Genomic DNA, 19,371 nt, shown 5'->3' with positions numbered 1-19,371 from the left:
CCAGAACCCTATTCCCTATATAGTGGTACTACTATAGACCAGAGCCCTATTCCCTATATAGTGGTACTACTATAGACCAGAGCCCTATTCCCTATATAGTGGTACTACTATAGACCAGGGCCCTATTCCCTATATAGTGTTACTACTATAGACCAGAGCCCTATTCCCTATATAGTGGTACTACTATAGACCAGAGCCCTATTCCTATATAGTGGTACTACTATAGACCAGAGCCCTATTCCCTATATAGTGGTACTACTATAGACCAGAGCCCTATTCCCTATATAGTGTTACTACTATAGACCAGAGCCTTGTTCCCTATATAGTGGTACTACTATAGACCAGAGCCCTATTCCCTATATAGTGGTACGACTATAGACCAGAGCCCTATTCCCTATATAGTGGTACTACTATAGACCAGAGCCCTGTTCCCTATATAGTGGTACTACTATAGACCAGAGCCCTGTTCCCTATATAGTGGTACTACTATAGACCAGAGCCCTATCCCCTATATAGTGGTACTACTATAGACCAGAGCCCTATTCCCTATATAGTGGTACTACTATAGACCAGAGCCCTGTTCCCTATATAGTGGTACTACTATAGACCAGAGCCCTATTCCCTATATAGTGGTACTACTATAGACCAGAGCCCTGTTCCCTATATAGTGGTACTACTATAGACCAGAGCCCTGTTCCTATATAGTGGTACTACTATAGACCAGAGCCCTGTTCCTATATAGTGGTACTACTATAGACCAGAGCCCTGTTCCCTATATAGTGGTACTACTATAGACCAGAGCCCTGTTCCCTATATAGTGGTACTACTATAGACCAGAGCCCTATTCCCTATATAGTGGTACTACTATAGACCAGAGCCCTGTTCCTATATAGTGGTACTACTATAGACCAGAGCCCTATTCCCTATATAGTGGTACTACTATAGACCAGAGCCCTGTTCCCTATATAGTGGTACTACTATAGACCAGAGCCCTGTTCCCTATATAGTGGTACTACTATAGACCAGAGCCCTATTCCCTATATAGTGGTACTACTATAGACCAGAGCCCTATTCCCTATATAGTGGTACTACTATAGACCAGAGCCCTATTCCCTATATAGTGGTACTACTATAGACCAGAGCCCTGTTCCCTATATAGTGGTACTACTATAGACCAGAGCCCTGTTCCCTATATAGTGGTACTACTATAGACCAGAGCCCTATTCCCTATATAGTGGTACTACTATAGACCAGAGCCCTGTTCCCTATATAGTGGTACTACTATAGACCAGAGCCCTGTTCCCTATATAGTGGTACTACTATAGACCAGGGCCCTATTCCCTATATAGTGGTACTACTATAGACCAGGGCCCTGTTCCTATATAGTGGTACTACTATAGACCAGAGCCCTGTTCCCTATAGTGGTACTACTATAGACCAGAGCCCTATATAGTGGTACTACTATAGACCAGAGCCCTATTCCCTATATAGTGGTACTACTATAGACCAGAGCCCTGTTCCCTATATAGTGGTACTACTATAGACCAGAGCCCTATTCCCTATATAGTGGTACTACTATAGACCAGAGCCCTATATAGTGGTACTACTATAGACCAGAGCCCTGTTCCCTATATAGTGGTACTACTATAGACCAGAGCCCTGTTCCCTATATAGTGGTACTACTATAGACCAGGGCCCTATTCCCTATATAGTGGTACTACTATAGACCAGGGCCCTGTTCCCTATATAGTGGTACTACTATAGACCAGAGCCCTGTTCCCTATATAGTGGTACTACTATAGACCAGAGCCCTATATAGTGGTACTACTATAGACCAGAGCCCTATTCCCTATATAGTGGTACTACTATAGACCAGAACCCTATTCCCTATATAGTGGTACTACTATAGACCAGAGCCCTATTCCCTATATAGTGGTACTACTATAGACCAGAGCCCTATTCCCTATATAGTGGTACTACTATAGACCAGAGCCCTATTCCCTATATAGTGGTACTACTATAGACCAGAGCCCTATATAGTGGTACTACTATAGACCAGAGCCCTATTCCCTATATAGTGGTACTACTATAGACCAGAGCCCTATTCCCTAAATAGTGGTACTACTATAGACCAGAGCCCTATTCCCTATATAGTGGTACTACTATAGACCAGAGCCCTATTCCCTATATAGTGGTACTACTATAGACCAGAGCCCTATTCCCTATATAGTGGTACTACTATAGACCAGAGCCCTATTCCCTATATAGTGGTACTACTATAGACCAGAGCCCTATTCCCTATATAGTGGTACTACTATAGACCAGAGCCCTATTCCCTATATAGTGGTACTAATATAGACCAGAGCCCTATTCCCTATATAGTACACTACTATAGACCAGAGCCCTATTCCCTATATAGGACACTACTATAGACCAGAGCCCTGTTCCCTATATAGTGGTACTACTATAGACCAGCGCCCTATTCCCTATATAGTGGTACTACTATAGACCAGAGCCCTATTCCCTATATAGTGGTACTACTATAGACCAGAGCCCTATTCCCTACCGGGTCGTTTCTGTAACTCTTCCAGGAAGTCTGTCATGCCAGCGGCTCCGGCCTCCTGGTTCAACCTGTCATGATCACTGAAGTCCTCTGGCAGGAAGATGTTTCCGGTCTGAAGGTAATTAGCTGAACAGAACACAGACACATGGCTCTCATCACCTGTTAGGAGATGCTGCTGCTTCACATCCGCAGAGATACACACGGAAATACATTCAAACACGCCACACACACGCATGCACGCAAGCAAACACACTTACAGAAACACGCTTATTTTGACAGATGCATCAACGGAATCATCCTGACTAACACAATGACAGGAATCATCACAGAGATACTAGATAGGGTCCTTCCTGTAGCTACTAGAGATAATACTGGTCCTTCCTGTAGCTACTAGAGATAATACTGATCCTTCCTGTAGCTACTAGAGATAATACCAGAGATAGTAGATAGGGTCCTGGGAATCATCACAGTGAAGAGTCAGATACCAGAGATAGTAGATAGGGTCCTGGGAATCATCACAGTGAAGAGTCAGATACCAGAGATAATAGATAGGGCCCTGGGAATCATCACAGTGAAGAGTCAGATACCAGAGATAATAGATAGGGCCCTGGGAATCATCACAGTGAAGAGTCAGATACCAGAGATAATAGATAGGGCCCTGGGAATCATCACAGTGAAGAGTCAGATACCAGAGATACTAGATAGGGCCCTGGGAATCATCACAGTGAAGAGTCAGATACCAGAGATACTAGATGGGGTCCTTCCTGTAGCTACTAGAGATAATACTGATCCTTCCTGTAGCTACTAGAGATAATACTGATCCTTCCTGTAGCTACTAGAGATAATACCAGAGGGTAATACTGATCCTTACTGTAGCTACTAGAGATAATACTGATCCTTCCTGTAGCTACTAGAGATAATACCAGAGGGTAATACTGATCCTTACTGTAGCTACTAGAGATAATACTGGTCCTTACTGTAGCTACTGGAGATAATACTGATCCTTACTGTAGCTACTAGAGATAATACTGATCCTTACTGTAGCTACTAGAGATAATACCAGAGGGTAATACTGGTCCTTACTGTAGCTACTAGAGATAATACTGATCCTTACTGTAGCTACTAGAGATAATACTGATCCTTACTGTAGCTACTAGAGATAATACCAGAGGGTAATACTGGTCCTTACTGTAGCTACTAGAGATAATACTGATCCTTACTGTAGCTACTAGAGATAATACTGTTCCTTACTGTAGCTACTAGAGATAATACTGATCCTTACTGTAGCTACTAGAGATAATACTGATCCTTACTGTAGCTACTAGAGATAATACTGTTCCTTACTGTAGTTACTAGAGATAATACTGGTCCTTACTGTAGCTACTAGAGATAATACTGATCCTTACTGTAGCTACTAGAGATAATACCAGAGGGTAATACTGATCCTCACTGTAGCTACTAGAGATAATACTGTTCCTTACTGTAGCTACTAGAGATAATACTGTTCCTTACTGTAGCTACTAGAGATAATACTGATCCTTACTGTAGCTACTAGAGATAATACTGATCCTTACTGTAGCTACTAGAGATAATACTGATCCTTACTGTAGCTACTAGAGATAATACTGATCCTTACTGTAGCTACTAGAGATAATACTGATCCTTACTGTAGCTACTAGAGATAATACCAGAGGGTAATACTGATCCTTACTGTAGCTACTAGAGATAATACTGATCCTTACTGTAGCTACTAGAGATAATACTGTTCCTTACTGTAGCTACTAGAGATAATACTGGTCCTTACTGTAGCTACTAGAGATAATACTGGTCCTTACTGTAGCTACTGGAGATAATACCAGAGGGTAATACTGATCCTTACTGTAGCTACTAGAGATAATACTGATCCTTACTGTAGCTACTAGAGATAATACTGATCCTTACTGTAGCTACTAGAGATAATACTGATCCTTACTGTAGCTACTAGAGATAATACTGTTCCTTACTGTAGCTACTAGAGATAATACTGTTCCTTACTGTAGCTACTAGAGATAATACTGACCCTTACTGTAGCTACTAGAGATAATACTGACCCTTACTGTAGCTACTAGAGATAATACTGACCCTTCCTGTAGCTACTAGAGATAATACTGACCCTTACTGTAGCTACTAGAGATAATACCAGAGGGTAATACTGATCCTTACTGTAGCTACTAGAGATAATACTGATCCTTACTGTAGCTACTAGAGATAATACTGACCCTTACTGTAGCTACTAGAGATAATACCAGAGGGTAATACTGATCCTTACTGTAGCTACTAGAGATAACACTGATCCTTACTGTAGCTACTAGAGATAATACTGATCCTTACTGTAGCTACTAGAGATAATACTGATCCTTACTGTAGCTACTAGAGATAATACTGGTCCTTACTGTAGCTACTAGAGATAATACTGGTCCTTACTGTAGCTACTAGAGATAATACTGATCCTTACTGTAGCTACTAGAGATAATACTGATCCTTACTGTAGCTACTAGAGATAATACCAGAGGGTAATACTGATCCTTACTGTAGCTACTAGAGATAATACTGGTCCTTACTGTAGCTACTAGAGATAATACTGATCCTTACTGTAGCTACTAGAGATAATACTGATTCTTACTGTAGCTACTTGTGAAGATGTGAAGGCACAAGGCCACTGGAGTGGGAAACAGTAACTGAAGCTTTGAGAGGTAGGTTTGTTGGGAGTTCCTATTGAGTTGATTGGTGTTTGGTTGGTTAAGAGTAGGGGTGTTAACCCCGGTGTCCTGGCTAAATTCCCAATCTGGCCCTCAAACCATCATGGTCACCTAATAATCCCCAGTTTACAATTGTCTCATTCATCCCTCCTCCTCTCCCCTGTAACTATTCCCCAGGTCGTTGCCGCAAATGAGAACATGTTCTCAGTCAACTTACCTGGTAGAATAACAGATACATTAATCATAAATAAAAGATACTTCTAGGAGTTTTCTCGATTTTGAATTTTAGTTTGATGTTGATTTCTTTGTTGGATATTTTTTTTCTTTATTTAACGAGGCAAGTCAGTTAAGACAGTAACTGGTCTAGGAACAGTGGGGTTAACTGCCTTGTTCAGGGGAACAGTGGGTTAACTGGTCTAGGAACAGTGGGTTAACTGGTCTAGGAACAGTGGGGTTAACTGCCTTGTTCAGGGGAACAGTGGGTTAACTGGTCTAGGAACAGTGGGTTAACTGGTCTAGGAACAGTGGGTTAACTGGTCTAGGAACAGTGGGTTAACTGCCTTGTTCAGGGGAACAGTGGGTTAACTGGTCTAGGAACAGTGGGTTAACTGGTCTAGGAACAGTGGGGTTAACTGGTCTAGGAACAGTGGGTTAACTGGTCTAGGAACAGTGGGGTTAACTGGTCTAGGAACAGTGGGTTAACTGGTCTAGGAACAGTGGGTTAACTGGTCTAGGAACAGTGGGTTAACTGGTCTAGGAACAGTGGGTTAACTGGTCTAGGAACAGTGGGTTAACTGGTCTAGGAACAGTGGGGTTAACTGGTCTAGGAACAGTGGGTTAACTGGTCTAGGAACAGTGGGTTAACTGGTCTAGGAACAGTGGGGTTAACTGGTCTAGGAACAGTGGGTTAACTGGTCTAGGAACAGTGGGGTTAACTGGTCTAGGAACAGTGGGTTAACTGGTCTAGGAACAGTGGGTTAACTGGTCTAGGAACAGTGGGTTAACTGGTCTAGGAACAGTGGGTTAACTGGCCTAGGAACAGTGGGTTAACTGCCTTGTTCAGGGGCAGAACGACAGATTTGTATCTTGTCAGCTCGGGGATTCGAACTTGCAACCTTTTGGAGCTGGAGTTTGAAGCAGACACCAGAACATCCGGTATGGGGTGGAACAAGGTTGAGAAGACTAGCTGCCCAGAACAGAGTGTGATGTAGATGAGTCCTCGATAGCCTATGGTCACTAGGCCAAATAATTAAATGAAACTTACCTATGAATCTGAAGAGAGAGCTGTCACACTCGATGACGACCAGGTCGTCACACAGCCACAGCAGGTTGTGAGGCGTCACCAGGGCGGGGTACAGGCGGACCGTCTCCATGGGAACGAAGCAGTACCGCACCTCCTCGTCACCGTCGACCAGAGGAGTCCCCACCAGACCCAGGGGTACCGCGTCATGAACTACACAACAACACAGTGACATCAGGGCCTACCTGAGGACACTGGGCTGGCTATGGGGGCCTACCTGAGGACACTAGGCTGGCTATGGGGGTCTACCTGAGGACACTAGGCTGGCTATGGGGGCCTACCTGAGGACACTGGGCTGGCTATGGGGGGCCTACCTGAGGACACTAGGCTGGCTATGGGGGCCTACCTGAGGACACTGGGCTGGCTATGGAGGGCCTACCTGAGTACATTGGGCTGGCTATGGGGGGCCTACCTGAGGACACTGGGCTAGCTATGGGGGGCCTACCTGAGGACACTGGGCTGGATATGGGGGGCCTACCTGAGGACACTGGGCTGGCTATGGGGGGCCTACCTGAGGAAACTGGGCTGGCTATGGGGGCCTACCTGAGGACACTGGGCTGGATATGGGGGGCCTACCTGAGGACACTGGGCTGACTATGGGGGGCCTACCTGAGGACACTGGGCTGACTATGGGGGGCCTACCTGAGGACACTGGGCTGGCTATGGGGGCCTACCTGAGGACACTGGGCTGGCTATGGGGGGCCTACCTGAGGACACTGGGCTGGCTATGGGGGGCCTACCTGAGGACACTGGGCTGACTATGGGGGCCTACCTGAGGACACTGGGCTGACTATGGGGGCCTACCTGAGGACACTGGGCTGACTATGGGGGGCCTACCTGAGGACACTGGGCTGGCTATGGGGGGCCTACCTGAGGACACTGGGCTGGCTATGGGGGGCCTACCTGAGGACACTGGGCTGACTATGGAGGGCCTACCTGAGGACATTGGGCTGACTATGGGAGGCCTACCTGAGGACATTGGGCTGACTATGGGGGGCCTACCTGAGGACACTGGGCTGACTATGGGGGCCTACCTGAGGACATTGGGCTGACTATGGGGGCCTACCTGAGGACACTGGGCTGACTATGGGGGCCTACCTGAGGACACTGGGCTGACTATGGGGGGCCTACCTGAGGACACTGGGCTGGCTATGGGGGGCCTACCTGAGGACACTGGGCTGGCTATGGGGGCCTACCTGAGGACACTGGGCTGACTATGGGGGCCTACCTGAGGACACTGGGCTGACTATGGGGGCCTACCTGAGGACACTGGGCTGACTATGGGGGGCCTACCTGAGGACACTGGGCTGACTATGGGGGGCCTACCTGAGGACACTGGGCTGACTATGGGGGGCCTACCTGAGGACACTGGGCTGGCTATGGGGGCCTACCTGAGGACACTGGGCTGACTATGGGGGCCTACCTGAGGACACTGGGCTGACTATGGGGGCCTACCTGAGGACACTGGGCTGACTATGGGGGGCCTACCTGAGGACACTGGGCTGACTATGGGGGGCCTACCTGAGGACACTGGGCTGACTATGGGGGGCCTACCTGAGGACACTGGGCTGGCTATGGGGGCCTACCTGAGGACACTGGGCTGACTATGGGGGCCTACCTGAGGACACTGGGCTGACTATGGGGGGCCTACCTGAGGACACTGGGCTGACTATGGGGGGCCTACCTGAGGACACTGGGCTGACTATGGGGGCCTACCTGAGGACACTGGGCTGACTATGGGGGCCTACCTGAGGACACTGGGCTGACTATGGGGGCCTACCTGAGGACACTGGGCTGGCTATGGGGGCCTACCTGAGGACACTGGGCTGACTATGGGGGGCCTACCTGAGGACACTGGGCTGACTATGGGGGGCCTACCTGAGGACACTGGGCTGACTATGGGGGCCTACCTGAGGACACTGGGCTGACTATGGGGGGCCTACCTGAGGACACTGGGCTGACTATGGGGGCCTACCTGAGGACACTGGGCTGACTATGGGGGGCCTACCTGAGGACACTGGGCTGACTATGGGGGGCCTACCTGAGGACACTGGGCTGACTATGGGGGCCTACCTGAGGACACTGGGCTGGCTATGGGGGGCCTACCTGAGGACACTGGGCTGGCTATGGGGGGCCTACCTGAGGACATTGGGCTGACTATGGGGGCCTACCTGAGGAAACTGGGCTGGCTATGGGGGCCTACCTGAGGACACTGGGCTGACTATGGGGGGCCTACCTGAGGACATTGGGCTGGCTATGGGGGCCTACCTGAGGAAACTGGGCTGGCTATGGGGGGCCTACCTGAGGACACTGGGCTGACTATGGGGGGCCTACCTGAGGACACTGGGCTGACTATGGGGGGCCTACCTGAGGACACTGGGCTGACTATGGGGGGCCTACCTGAGGACACTGGGCTGGCTATGGGGGCCTACCTGAGGACACTGGGCTGGCTATGGGGGGCCTACCTGAGGACATTGGGCTGGCTATGGGGGGCCTACCTGAGGACACTGGGCTGGCTATGGGGGGCCTACCTGAGGACACTGGGCTGACTATGGGGGGCCTACCTGAGGACATTGGGCTGGCTATGGGGGCCTACCTGAGGACATTGGGCTGACTATGGGGGCCTACCTGAGGACACTGGGCTGGCTATGGGGGGCCTACCTGAGGACACTGGGCTGACTATGGGGGGCCTACCTGAGGACACTGGGCTGACTATGGGGGCCTACCTGAGGACACTGGGCTGACTATGGGGGCCTACCTGAGGACACTGGGCTGACTATGGGGGCCTACCTGAGGACACTGGGCTGACTATGGGGGCCTACCTGAGGACACTGGGCTGACTATGGGTTCAGGTTCTCTGGTGTTACAGATTCTGGTCTTCCAGTAGTTCAGGGTGGCTCTCTCAGTCACCTGCAGGTCTACTGGCCGGTCTCGCAGGAAATGCTTCCCTGACTGGAGGTTCTCTAAGGCCTAGTGGGAAATTAATCCGAGGACATAAATCATGAGCCCACTTTATATCAAACCAAATGTCATTTGTTACATATAGTTTACAGCACCGGGTATAAAAGGTGCAGTGAAATGCTTAGATCTGCCTCCCTCAACATTACAGTATCAATATCAATAATAATCAACGTTTTAATAAAAAAAATAACAAGTAATTAGAGGAAGTTAGTATGCATAGTAATATAACTGATATGTACACACTAGGATATCAATTGTGATAGTGTAAACATTAAATATTTTCGGTATAAATTAACTTATTCTTAAAAACTTGTCCAAGTATATTTTTTTATGTTAGACTCAATGATGTAGTACAAGATCTTTCCCGACCAATCACATCAGCCCTCTTCAAATCCAATCTTTTTCAGAGCTAAACTGATTGGTCAAAAGACCAATTATTGAGAAAAAAAAAGATCAGAATTGGGCTGCTTGTCTAAATGCAGCCTTATTGTTTTGATTTCGTTTTTTTCTTAAACCTTGATTGAATGTTATTGTGAAACAGTAGACTGTTTGCGTTACTTTACCATATTAGGTAGACTAATAACCATGTCTTTAACTTTGCAAACAGGCAAAAAGGGTTGATCGGTTAATTGATTTTACCTGTAGCAGTGACGTTAGACGTAAACCTGCGGTAAGCTCATATAAAATATTTAATTCTGACACACATGATGTAGCTAGTTTCCCCGTTTGTAGATAATAATGTACATGTCTGAATGTGCATCCGTCTCTGTCGATAAACCACCGTGGTTTCTGACCGGAAGTCGTGTCTTTGAAAAGCAACGAGTCCTGAAGGTGAGAAAGTCGGTTGAACCGATGGAAAAAACAACCACCAACGTTGAAGGAACAAAATTGATTGTCCTGTTCGGTTGCCATTTTTTTTGGCGTTATAGTAGCTTACTTTAACAAAACAAATAAACTTTACCCAAAAGCCAGGTAAAGAAACAGAAAGTGAATTAGTTATAAACCTCGCAGCAACTACCGTCTCCACTTCACTTTGCCCGTTGCTAACACCTGGCTAGCTATCAAAAATCACCCCCAATTCATTATTCATCAGCTACCTTCTTCTTAATCAAACTTTTATAGTAGCCTATTTTAGAAAATTATTTAAAAAATATATATATTTAAATGCACTACTGTTTCAAAATATAGGGCCTGGCTATTGCGAAGAAAGTCTATTTTTGTCTCCGTTTTGACAGCTGGCCTCAAGGAGCCGTTTTAATATGTGGGCCGTGACGTCACTGAAACGTCCTCTCTGCGTCAGTGACGTCAGAATTAAACGCCCGCTGGAGGAGAAACCGAGTAGCTTCCCGGAGGGTCAAAAAAACATCGCTTTATTATCATCATCTAATTACACAAATGACAATACAGAAAAGTGTATTATGATATACTAACGTTATCTTTCTTTAGAAGTGTTTTTTTTGTTGAGTGCATATAAAAAGCATGTATATTACAAATACATTTTCAATGTAATTTCACAGTATGCCAAACAGCCTACAACAGTTTACAGAGAAGGCTCGAGTCATTAGAACGCAGTACAATCTTGGCAAAGGCTTGAATTGATGTTCAATGTTGAACTCATTAGATTAGTCTGCTGGCTGGATTCTCTGGACTCTGGACTCCGTTTGTTCTGTTATGTGTTCATTTAGATGTCCCAACAGAGAGTTATTATTGGACACCAAAGACCTGTGGAAAATACATAAATACAACAAACTAAAAACATATTTGGAGGGTGACAAAAAGCTGAGTCTTGGCACAGACTTTTGACAGACAGAATGTTGAGTTAATTGTTTGTGTGTGTGTGTGTGTGTATTGACCTGTGATTGCCCTGTAGAAGCACAATGGTCTGCTCCAGTTGTCTCAGGTGTGTCTCCTGCTCTCGCAGAGCAAGCACCTGTCTCTGTAGACACCTGTCCCAATGCCTGCCACCTACACACACACACACACACACACACACACACACACACACACACACACACACACACACACACACACACACACACACACACACACACACACACACACACACACACACACACACACACACACACACACACACAGAGAGAGCAGAGAAGAGAGAGATTTGTCCACACCATCCAAAAGACACAGAAATGGAGACACACTGTGCCATAGACAAGGCAACTCACAGTTGGCCTCTGCAGTGGTAGAGGAGTCCTGCTTTAGGCTGGTTAGTCTCAAGTTGTAGTTTTCTTTCAGAGCCTCGACAAGCCTTTTCTTCAGGGATTCCTGCAACACAGACAAATAGAGACACAGAGAGGCGAATCATTAATTCCAATATAGATGAATTTTCACTTATTCATGTGTTGATGTCAATGGGAGATTAAGTGGAAGTTAGGGTTTGCCCCTGAGAGAAGATCATTTAGGTCGGGATTTAACCTAAACAAATTCAGATTCTGGTGACAAATTATTGTAGTGCACTATATTGGTCCAAAGTAGTGCACTATATTGGTTCAAAGTAGTGCACTATATTGGTCCAAAGTAGTGCACTATATTGGTCCTAAGTAGTGCACTATATTGATCCTAAGTAGTGCACTATATTGATCCAAAGTAGTGCACTATATTGGTCCTAAGTAGTGCACTATATTGGTCCTAAGTAGTGCACTATATTGGTCCAAAGTAGTGCACTATATTGGTTCAAAGTAGTGCACTATATTGGTCCAAAGTAGTGCACTATATTGGTCCAAAGTAGTGCACTATATTGGTTCAAAGTAGTGCACTATATTGGTCCAAAGTAGTGCACTATATTGGTTCAAAGTAGTGCACTATATTGGTCCAAAGTAGTGCCATATATTCAGTAGGGAATAGTGTGCCATTTGGAACACATTCCTAGTGTTGTTGAGGTACTAACCAGCTGCTGATGAGGTACTAACCAGCTGCTGATGAGGTACTAACCAGCTGCTGTTGAGGTACTAACCAGCTGCTGTTGTGGTACTAACCAGCTGCTGATGAGGTACTAACCAGCTGCTGTTGTGGTACTAACCAGCTGCTGTTGAGGTACTAACCAGCTGCTGTTGAGGTACTAACCAGCTGCTGTTGAGGTACTAACCAGCTGCTGTTGTGGTACTAACCAGCTGCTGATGAGGTACTAACCAGCTGCTGTTGTGGTACTAACCAGCTGCTGTTGAGGTACTAACCAGCTGCTGTTGAGGTACTAACCAGCTGCTGTTGAGGTACTAACCAGCTGCTGTTGAGGTACTAACCAGCTGCTGATGAGGTACTAACCAGCTGCTGTTGTGGTACTAACCAGCTGCTGATGAGGTACTAACCAGCTGCTGTTGAGGTACTAACCAGCTGCTGTTGAGGTACTAACCAGCTGCTGATGAGGTACTAACCAGCTGCTGTTGAGGTACTAACCAGCTGCTGTTGAGGTACTAACCAGCTGCTGTTGAGGTACTAACCAGCTGCTGTTGAGGTACTAACCAGCTGCTGTTGAGGTACTAACCAGCTGCTGTTGAGGTACTAACCAGCTGTTGTTGAGGTACTAACCAGCTGCTGTTGAGGTACTAATCAGCTGCTGATGAGGTACTAACCAGCTGCTGATGAGGTACTAACCATCTGTTGAGGTACTAACCAGCTGCTGTTGAGGTACTAACCAGCTGCTGTTGAGGTACTAACCAGCTGCTGTTGAGGTACTAACCAGCTGCTGTTGAGGTACTAACCAGCTGCTGTTGAGGTACTAACCAGCTGCTGTTGAGGTACTAACCAGCTGTTGTTGAGGTACTAACCAGCTGCTGTTGAGGTACTAATCAGCTGCTGATGAGGTACTAACCAGCTGCTGATGAGGTACTAACCATCTGTTGAGGTACTAACCAGCTGCTGTTGAGGTACTAACCAGCTGCTGTTGAGGTACTAACCAGCTGCTGTTGAGGTACTAACCAGCTGCTGTTGAGGTACTAACCAGCTGTTGAGGTACTAACCAGCTGCTGTTGAGGTACTAACCAGCTGCTGTTGAGGTACTAACCAGCTGCTGTTGAGGTACTAACCAGCTGCTGTTGAGGTACTAACCAGCTGCTGTTGAGGTACTAACCAGCTGCTGTTGAGGTACTAACCAGCTGCTGTTGAGGTACTAACCAGCTGCTGTTGGGGTACTAACCAGCTGTTGTTGAGGTACTAACCAGCTGCTGTTGAGGTACTAACCAGCTGCTGTTGAGGTACTAACCAGCTGCTGTTGAGGTACTAACCAGCTGTTGAGGTACTAACCAGCTGCTGTTGAGGTACTAACCAGCTGTTGAGGTACTAACCAACTGCTGTTGTGTGAAGGACAGCTTCCTCTTCAGGAGAGCTATCTCACTGCACTGTGGAGTCACATCAACATGACTCTCACTCTGTTCTTGTCCTCCTCTGTTCTGTCCTTCTCTCTTTTCTTCTGTCTCTGTCAGACAGGAAGTAGCAGGAGGTGATCCCAGGGCAGAGAGCAGGTCGTAGGCCTGGCCTGGAGAGGAGACAGAAGACAGGAAGGTACACGGTGTGAGAACGGTATCTAGGAAGTTTCTTGTTATCGTTACAATGGCAAGCAAAGGACTAGCTAATGTATTAGTCTGAGGAAAATATGTTAGAATGGTTACATCTAGAATGGTTATATATATACTTTTATTTCACCTTTATTTCACCAAGTAGGCAAGTTGAGAACAAACATACAGTCAATAATACAGTAGAATAATAAGTATTTTTACAATGTGAGCAAATGAGGTGAGATAAGGGAGGTAAAGGCAAAAAAAGCCACGGTGGCAAAGTAAATACAATATAGCAAGTAAAACACTGGAATGGTAGATTTGCAGTGGAAGAATGTGCAAAGTAGAGATAGAAATAATGGGGTGCAAAGGAGCAAAATAAATAAATACAGTAGGGGAAGAGGTAGTTGTTTGGGCTAAATTATAGGTGGGCTATGTACAGGTGCAGTAATCTGTGAGCTGCTCTGACAGCTGGTGCTTAAAGCTAGTGAGGGAGATGAGTGTTTCCAGTTTCAGAGATTTTTGTAGTTCGTTCCCAGTCATTGGCAGCAGAGAACTGGAAGGAGAGGCGGCCAAAGGAGGAATGTATAAACAGTGGAGAGAACAAGTATTTGATACACTGCCGGTTTTGCAGGTTTTCCTACTTACAAAGCATGTAGAGGTCTGTAATTTTCTCCCCACTGTATATATATATCTAGAATGGTTAAAAACCCAGGTCTAAAACATCTGTTTGTGTGAGTGATGATGACGACACATAAATGCATCTCCGTGGTCAGTAGTAAGTGCAGTACATATGGAACAGGGTACTATTTGGGATGTAGCGTAGTGACTGATTGTGTACCCAGGAAGCTGGGGTTAAGGTGGAGGGAGCGTGTGCCAGCCCAGTGCTGATCCACCAGGTTCAGGAGTCCTCTCAGGAGGAGGAGAGCTCTGCCACCCCAGGCTGAGGTGATGGAGTCCTGGGCACAGAGAGGTGGTCACTAAGCCCTAGTCTGGAGCTCTGGAAAATACAATGATTAAAGAAAGGCCTTATCATTCGAGTGAAAACAGAAGTTTGTCCAAAAAAAATGGTGTCATGATATCCTTGTTTCTAGAACAATAAGATCAGGTAAATGTTTCTAACACTGTAATCTCACCTCACTTAAAAGTGATCTTTCTACATTATATTTGGTCTCTTAGACCTCGACCGAGCACTTGGCCCAAAAGTGTCTGTGTGCTCTGCTGTGTTGTGAGAGGCAGTGCATTGAGATTAGCCCCAAAGTATCTGTGTGCTCTACTGTGTTGTGAGAGGCAGTGCATTGAGATTAGCCCCAAAGTGTCTGTGTGCTCTACTGTGTTGTGAGGCAGTGCATTGAGATTAGCCCCAAAGTGTCTGTGTGCTCTACTGTGTTGTGAGAGGCAGTGCATTGAGATTAGCCCCAAAGTGTCTGTGTGCTCTGCTGTGTTGTGAGAGGCAGTGCATTGAGATTAGCCCCAAAGTGTCTGTGTGCTCTACTGTGCTGTGAGAGACAGTGCATTGAGATGGTGTTCCCACTCCTCTCACATTACTGATGCTCCCTCCCAAATGGCACCCTATTCCATTTATAGTGCATTAACCCCATAGGACCCTGGTGAAAAGTAGTGCACACTATATAGGGAATAGGGTGCCAATTTGGACTCAACCCTCCTTCCAGAACCCTTTAAGTAACAGATCCTCACCCTCAGTACCGCCAAGTTCAATGTCCCTGCCAATCACACAGTAACCCACCAAATATTTTCACAGATAATTACTCTTCTTGGTTCTGAACAGATAAGAGAGATCTCAAAAGCCAGTGTTGTCTTACCCCCCCCCCCCCCGCACATCCCTCAATGAAATGAGCTTCTCAAATGAATGTCGTCGTCCCCCCCCCCCAAGGCAGTAAGACTTCATAGCGTTTGTGGGAGATTACTCCCCAGAGGGGGTTGGCTTGGGATGTGATAAATACTGTGAAACACACGTAGACTTTACATGTCGGACCACAGACCATAGCCTCCTGTCATTAGCATTAAGGACCACAGCCTCCTGTCATTAGCATTAAGGACCACAGCCTCCTGTCATTAGCATTAAGGACCACAGCCTCCTGTCATTAGCATTAAGGACCACAGCATCCTGTCATTAGCATTAAGGACCACAGCCTCCTGGCATTAGCATTAAGGACCACAGCCTCCTGTCATTAGCATTAAGGACCACAGCCTCCTGTCATTAGCATTAAGGACCACAGCCTCCTGTCATTAGCATTAAGAACCACAGCCTCCTGTCATTAGCATTAAGGACCACAGCCTCCTGTCATTAGCATTAAGGACCACAGCCTCCTGTCATTAGCATTAAGGACCACAGCCTCCTGTCATTAGCATTAAGGACCACAGCCTCCTGTCATTAGTATTAAGGACCACAGCCTCCTGTCATTAGCATTAAGGACCACAGCATCCTGTCATTAGCATTAAGGACCACAGCCTCCTGTCATTAGCATTAAGGACCACAGCCTCCTGTCATTAGCATTAAGGACCACAGCCTCCTGTCATTAGTATTAAGGACCACAGCCTCCTGTCATTAGTATTAAGGACCACAGCCTCCTGTCATTAGCATTAAGGACCACAGCCTCCTGTCATTAGTATTAAGGACCACAGCCTCCTGTCATTAGCATTAAGGACCACAGCCTCCTGTCATTAGCATTAAGGACCACAGCCTCCTGGCATTAGCATTAAGGACCACAGCCTCCTGTCATTAGCATTAAGGACCACAGCCTCCTGTCATTAGCATTAAGGACCACAGCCTCCTGTCATTAGCATTAAGGACCACATCCTCCTGTCATCAGCATTAAGGACCACAGCCTCCTGTCATTAGCATTAAGGACCACAGCCTCCTGTCATTAGCATTAAGGACCACAGCCTCCTGTCATTAGCATTAAGGACCACAGCCTCCTGTCATTAGCATTAAGGACCACAGCCTCCTGTCATTAGCATTAAGGACCACAGCCTCCTGTCATTAGCATTAAGGACCACAGCCTCCTGTCATTAGCATTAAGGACCACAGCCTCCTGTAATTAGCATTAAGGACCACAGCCTCCTGTCATTAGCATTAAGGACCACAGCCTCCTGTCATTAGCATTAAGGATCACAGCCTCCTGTCATTAGCATTAAGGACCACAGCCTCCTGTCATTAGCATCAAGGTGTGTAAAACCTCATGTCTGGCCACAGACCACAGCTTTCTGCCATTAGCATCAAGGTGTGTAAAACCTCATGCTACATCAAAGGTGCCATGGAATGACTCTGTATCATGGAATAATTGGGTCGTTGCTATTCTAGTGTTATTGATGCAGACAGCTGCATCAATAACAGCTGTCGACTGGTCACATTGATCTGTGACACCACAACATTGATCTGTGACCCCACAACATTGATCTGTGACCCCACAACGTTGATCTGTGACCCCACAACGTTGATCTGTGACCCCACAACGTTGATCTGTGACCCCACAACGTTGATCTGTGACCCCACAACATTGATCTGTGACCCCACAACATTGATCTGTGACGACACTTCTGTATTCACACTGTAGGCTACTTATGATGTGTGTGTTAATATTTAAATAAATAAATATCAGTCATTTTTGTTGTTTAATTTATTTAACCTTTTATTTAACCAGGAAGTGCTCATTCGAGATTAGATGGGGTTTTTTTTCCAGGAGCGTTCTGGATTAAGTTGGCGCGTGTTTTCTATCCGCTATAAATTGTTCGGGGTTTGGAGCGTGTGTTGACTAACTTAGTCCTGTTGTCTCCGGACTGAAGCAGATCAAACTAAATCAAACTAGAATCAAACTAGAATCAAACTAAATAAAACTAGAATCAAACTAGAATCAAACTAAATCAAACTAGAATCAAACTAAATAAAACTAGAATCAAACTAGAATCAAACTAAATCAAACTAGAATCAAACTAAATCAAACTAGAATCAAACTAAATCAAACTAGAATCAAACTAGAATCAAACTAGAATCAAACTAAATCAAACTAAATCAAACTAGAATCAAACTAGAATCAAACTAGAATCAAACTAAATCCAACTAGAATCAAACTAGAATCAAACTAGAATCAAACTAAATCAAACTAGAATCAAACTAAATCAAACTAAATCAAACTAAATCAAACTAGAATCAAACTAGAATCAAACTAGAATCAAACTAAATCCAACTAGAATCCAACTAGAATCAAACTAAATCAAACTAGAATCAAACTAAATCAAACTAGAATCAAACTAGAATCAAATTAGAATCAAACTAAATCAAACTAGAATCTACAATATACATGTACGTGTTGACCTGTGTTGTGTTGATGGAGTTGAATCTGGTGTCTGTCTGCAGGTCTGACCCTGGGGGAGGTGGGCTGTAAAGACTGGAGTAGAGACCGGACCGGGCAGTCTGCCCAGTGTAGTCTACCGGACCAGAGGGAGAGTAGAGACCTGAGTAGAGACCGGACCGGGCAGTCTGCCCAGTGTAGTCTACCGGACCAGAGAGTAGAGACCAGACCGGGCAGTCTGCCCAGTGTAGTCTACCGGACCAGAGGGAGAGTAGAGACAGGACCCGGCAGTCTGCCCAGTGTAGTCTACTGGACCAGAGGGAGAGTAGAGACAGGACCGGGCAGTCTGACCAGTGTAGTCTACCGGACCAGAGGGAGAGTAGAGACCGGAGTAGAGACCGGACCGGGCAGTCTGCCCAGTGTAGTCTACTGGACCAGAGGGACAGTAGAGACAGGACCCGGCAGTCTGCACAGTGTAGTCTACCTGACCAGAGGGAGAGTAGAGACAGGACCCGGCAGTCTGCCCAGTGTAGTCTACCTGACCAGAGGGAGAGTAGAGACAGGACCCGGCAGTCTGCCCAGTGTAGTCTACCTGACCAGGGGGAGTTAGAGCAACCAGACAGCCCTGCTCCATGCTCTGTCTCTGGGGAGATCCTCCATGTTGTATCCTGGAGGCCTGCTGAAGCCTGGGGCTCTGGTGATCCAGCAGCCTATCCACAGAGACACTCCGTGGGGCTGGACTCTGGCACCGACTGGCCCCTTCAGAGAACCGCCGGAGGACAGTGGAATCGTCTGATCGGTGAGTGGCTACATACAGGTCTGGAGTAGGGAGGAGACAACACACCCATCTCTTAGAGAAGTAGCCTGGTCTGTAGATGAGAGACAGACTGGTGTTCTAAATGTCACTGTGTTCCCTAGATAGTGCACTACACACCTTTGTCCAGAACTCATAGGGAATGAAGACAGTACAGGGTGCCACTACGACCAT

At 46.3% G+C, this 19,371-nt stretch overlaps 2 protein-coding genes across 2 annotated transcripts in view; both read right to left on the bottom strand.

Annotated features, from left to right (window-relative positions):
* LOC124026539 (BTB/POZ domain-containing protein KCTD19-like) overlaps window positions 1-11,124 on the bottom strand; it is a gene marked incomplete at its 3' end in the record, with an annotated part of 21,679 nt that extends 10,555 nt beyond the window's left edge. Inside the window, exons 1-5 of the mRNA XM_046339453.1 lie at window positions 11,107-11,124; window positions 10,202-10,387; window positions 9,424-9,571; window positions 6,566-6,754; window positions 2,567-2,689 (exon numbers count right to left, since the gene is read on the bottom strand). Of these exons, the coding sequence (XP_046195409.1) occupies window positions 2,567-2,689; window positions 6,566-6,754; window positions 9,424-9,571; window positions 10,202-10,387; window positions 11,107-11,124 (664 nt within the window). The remainder of the gene's footprint in view (window positions 1-2,566; window positions 2,690-6,565; window positions 6,755-9,423; window positions 9,572-10,201; window positions 10,388-11,106) is intronic.
* On the bottom strand, window positions 11,028-19,371 carry LOC124026538. Its single transcript, XM_046339452.1, has 7 exons — window positions 19,353-19,371; window positions 18,981-19,202; window positions 18,399-18,519; window positions 13,861-14,206; window positions 11,746-11,845; window positions 11,416-11,527; window positions 11,028-11,284 (listed from the first exon to the last, which is right to left on the bottom strand). Exons 1-7 carry the CDS (start codon window positions 19,369-19,371, stop codon window positions 11,185-11,187), a joined length of 1,020 nt encoding a protein of 339 aa, XP_046195408.1. The 3' UTR covers window positions 11,028-11,184.

Source organism: Oncorhynchus gorbuscha, unplaced genomic scaffold (assembly GCF_021184085.1).
Source record: "Oncorhynchus gorbuscha isolate QuinsamMale2020 ecotype Even-year unplaced genomic scaffold, OgorEven_v1.0 Un_scaffold_2753, whole genome shotgun sequence".
NCBI lineage: Eukaryota > Metazoa > Chordata > Actinopteri > Salmoniformes > Salmonidae > Oncorhynchus > Oncorhynchus gorbuscha.
The sequence above is the reverse complement of the archived record's forward strand: the minus strand, read 5'-3'. Positions and strand labels throughout refer to the sequence as shown.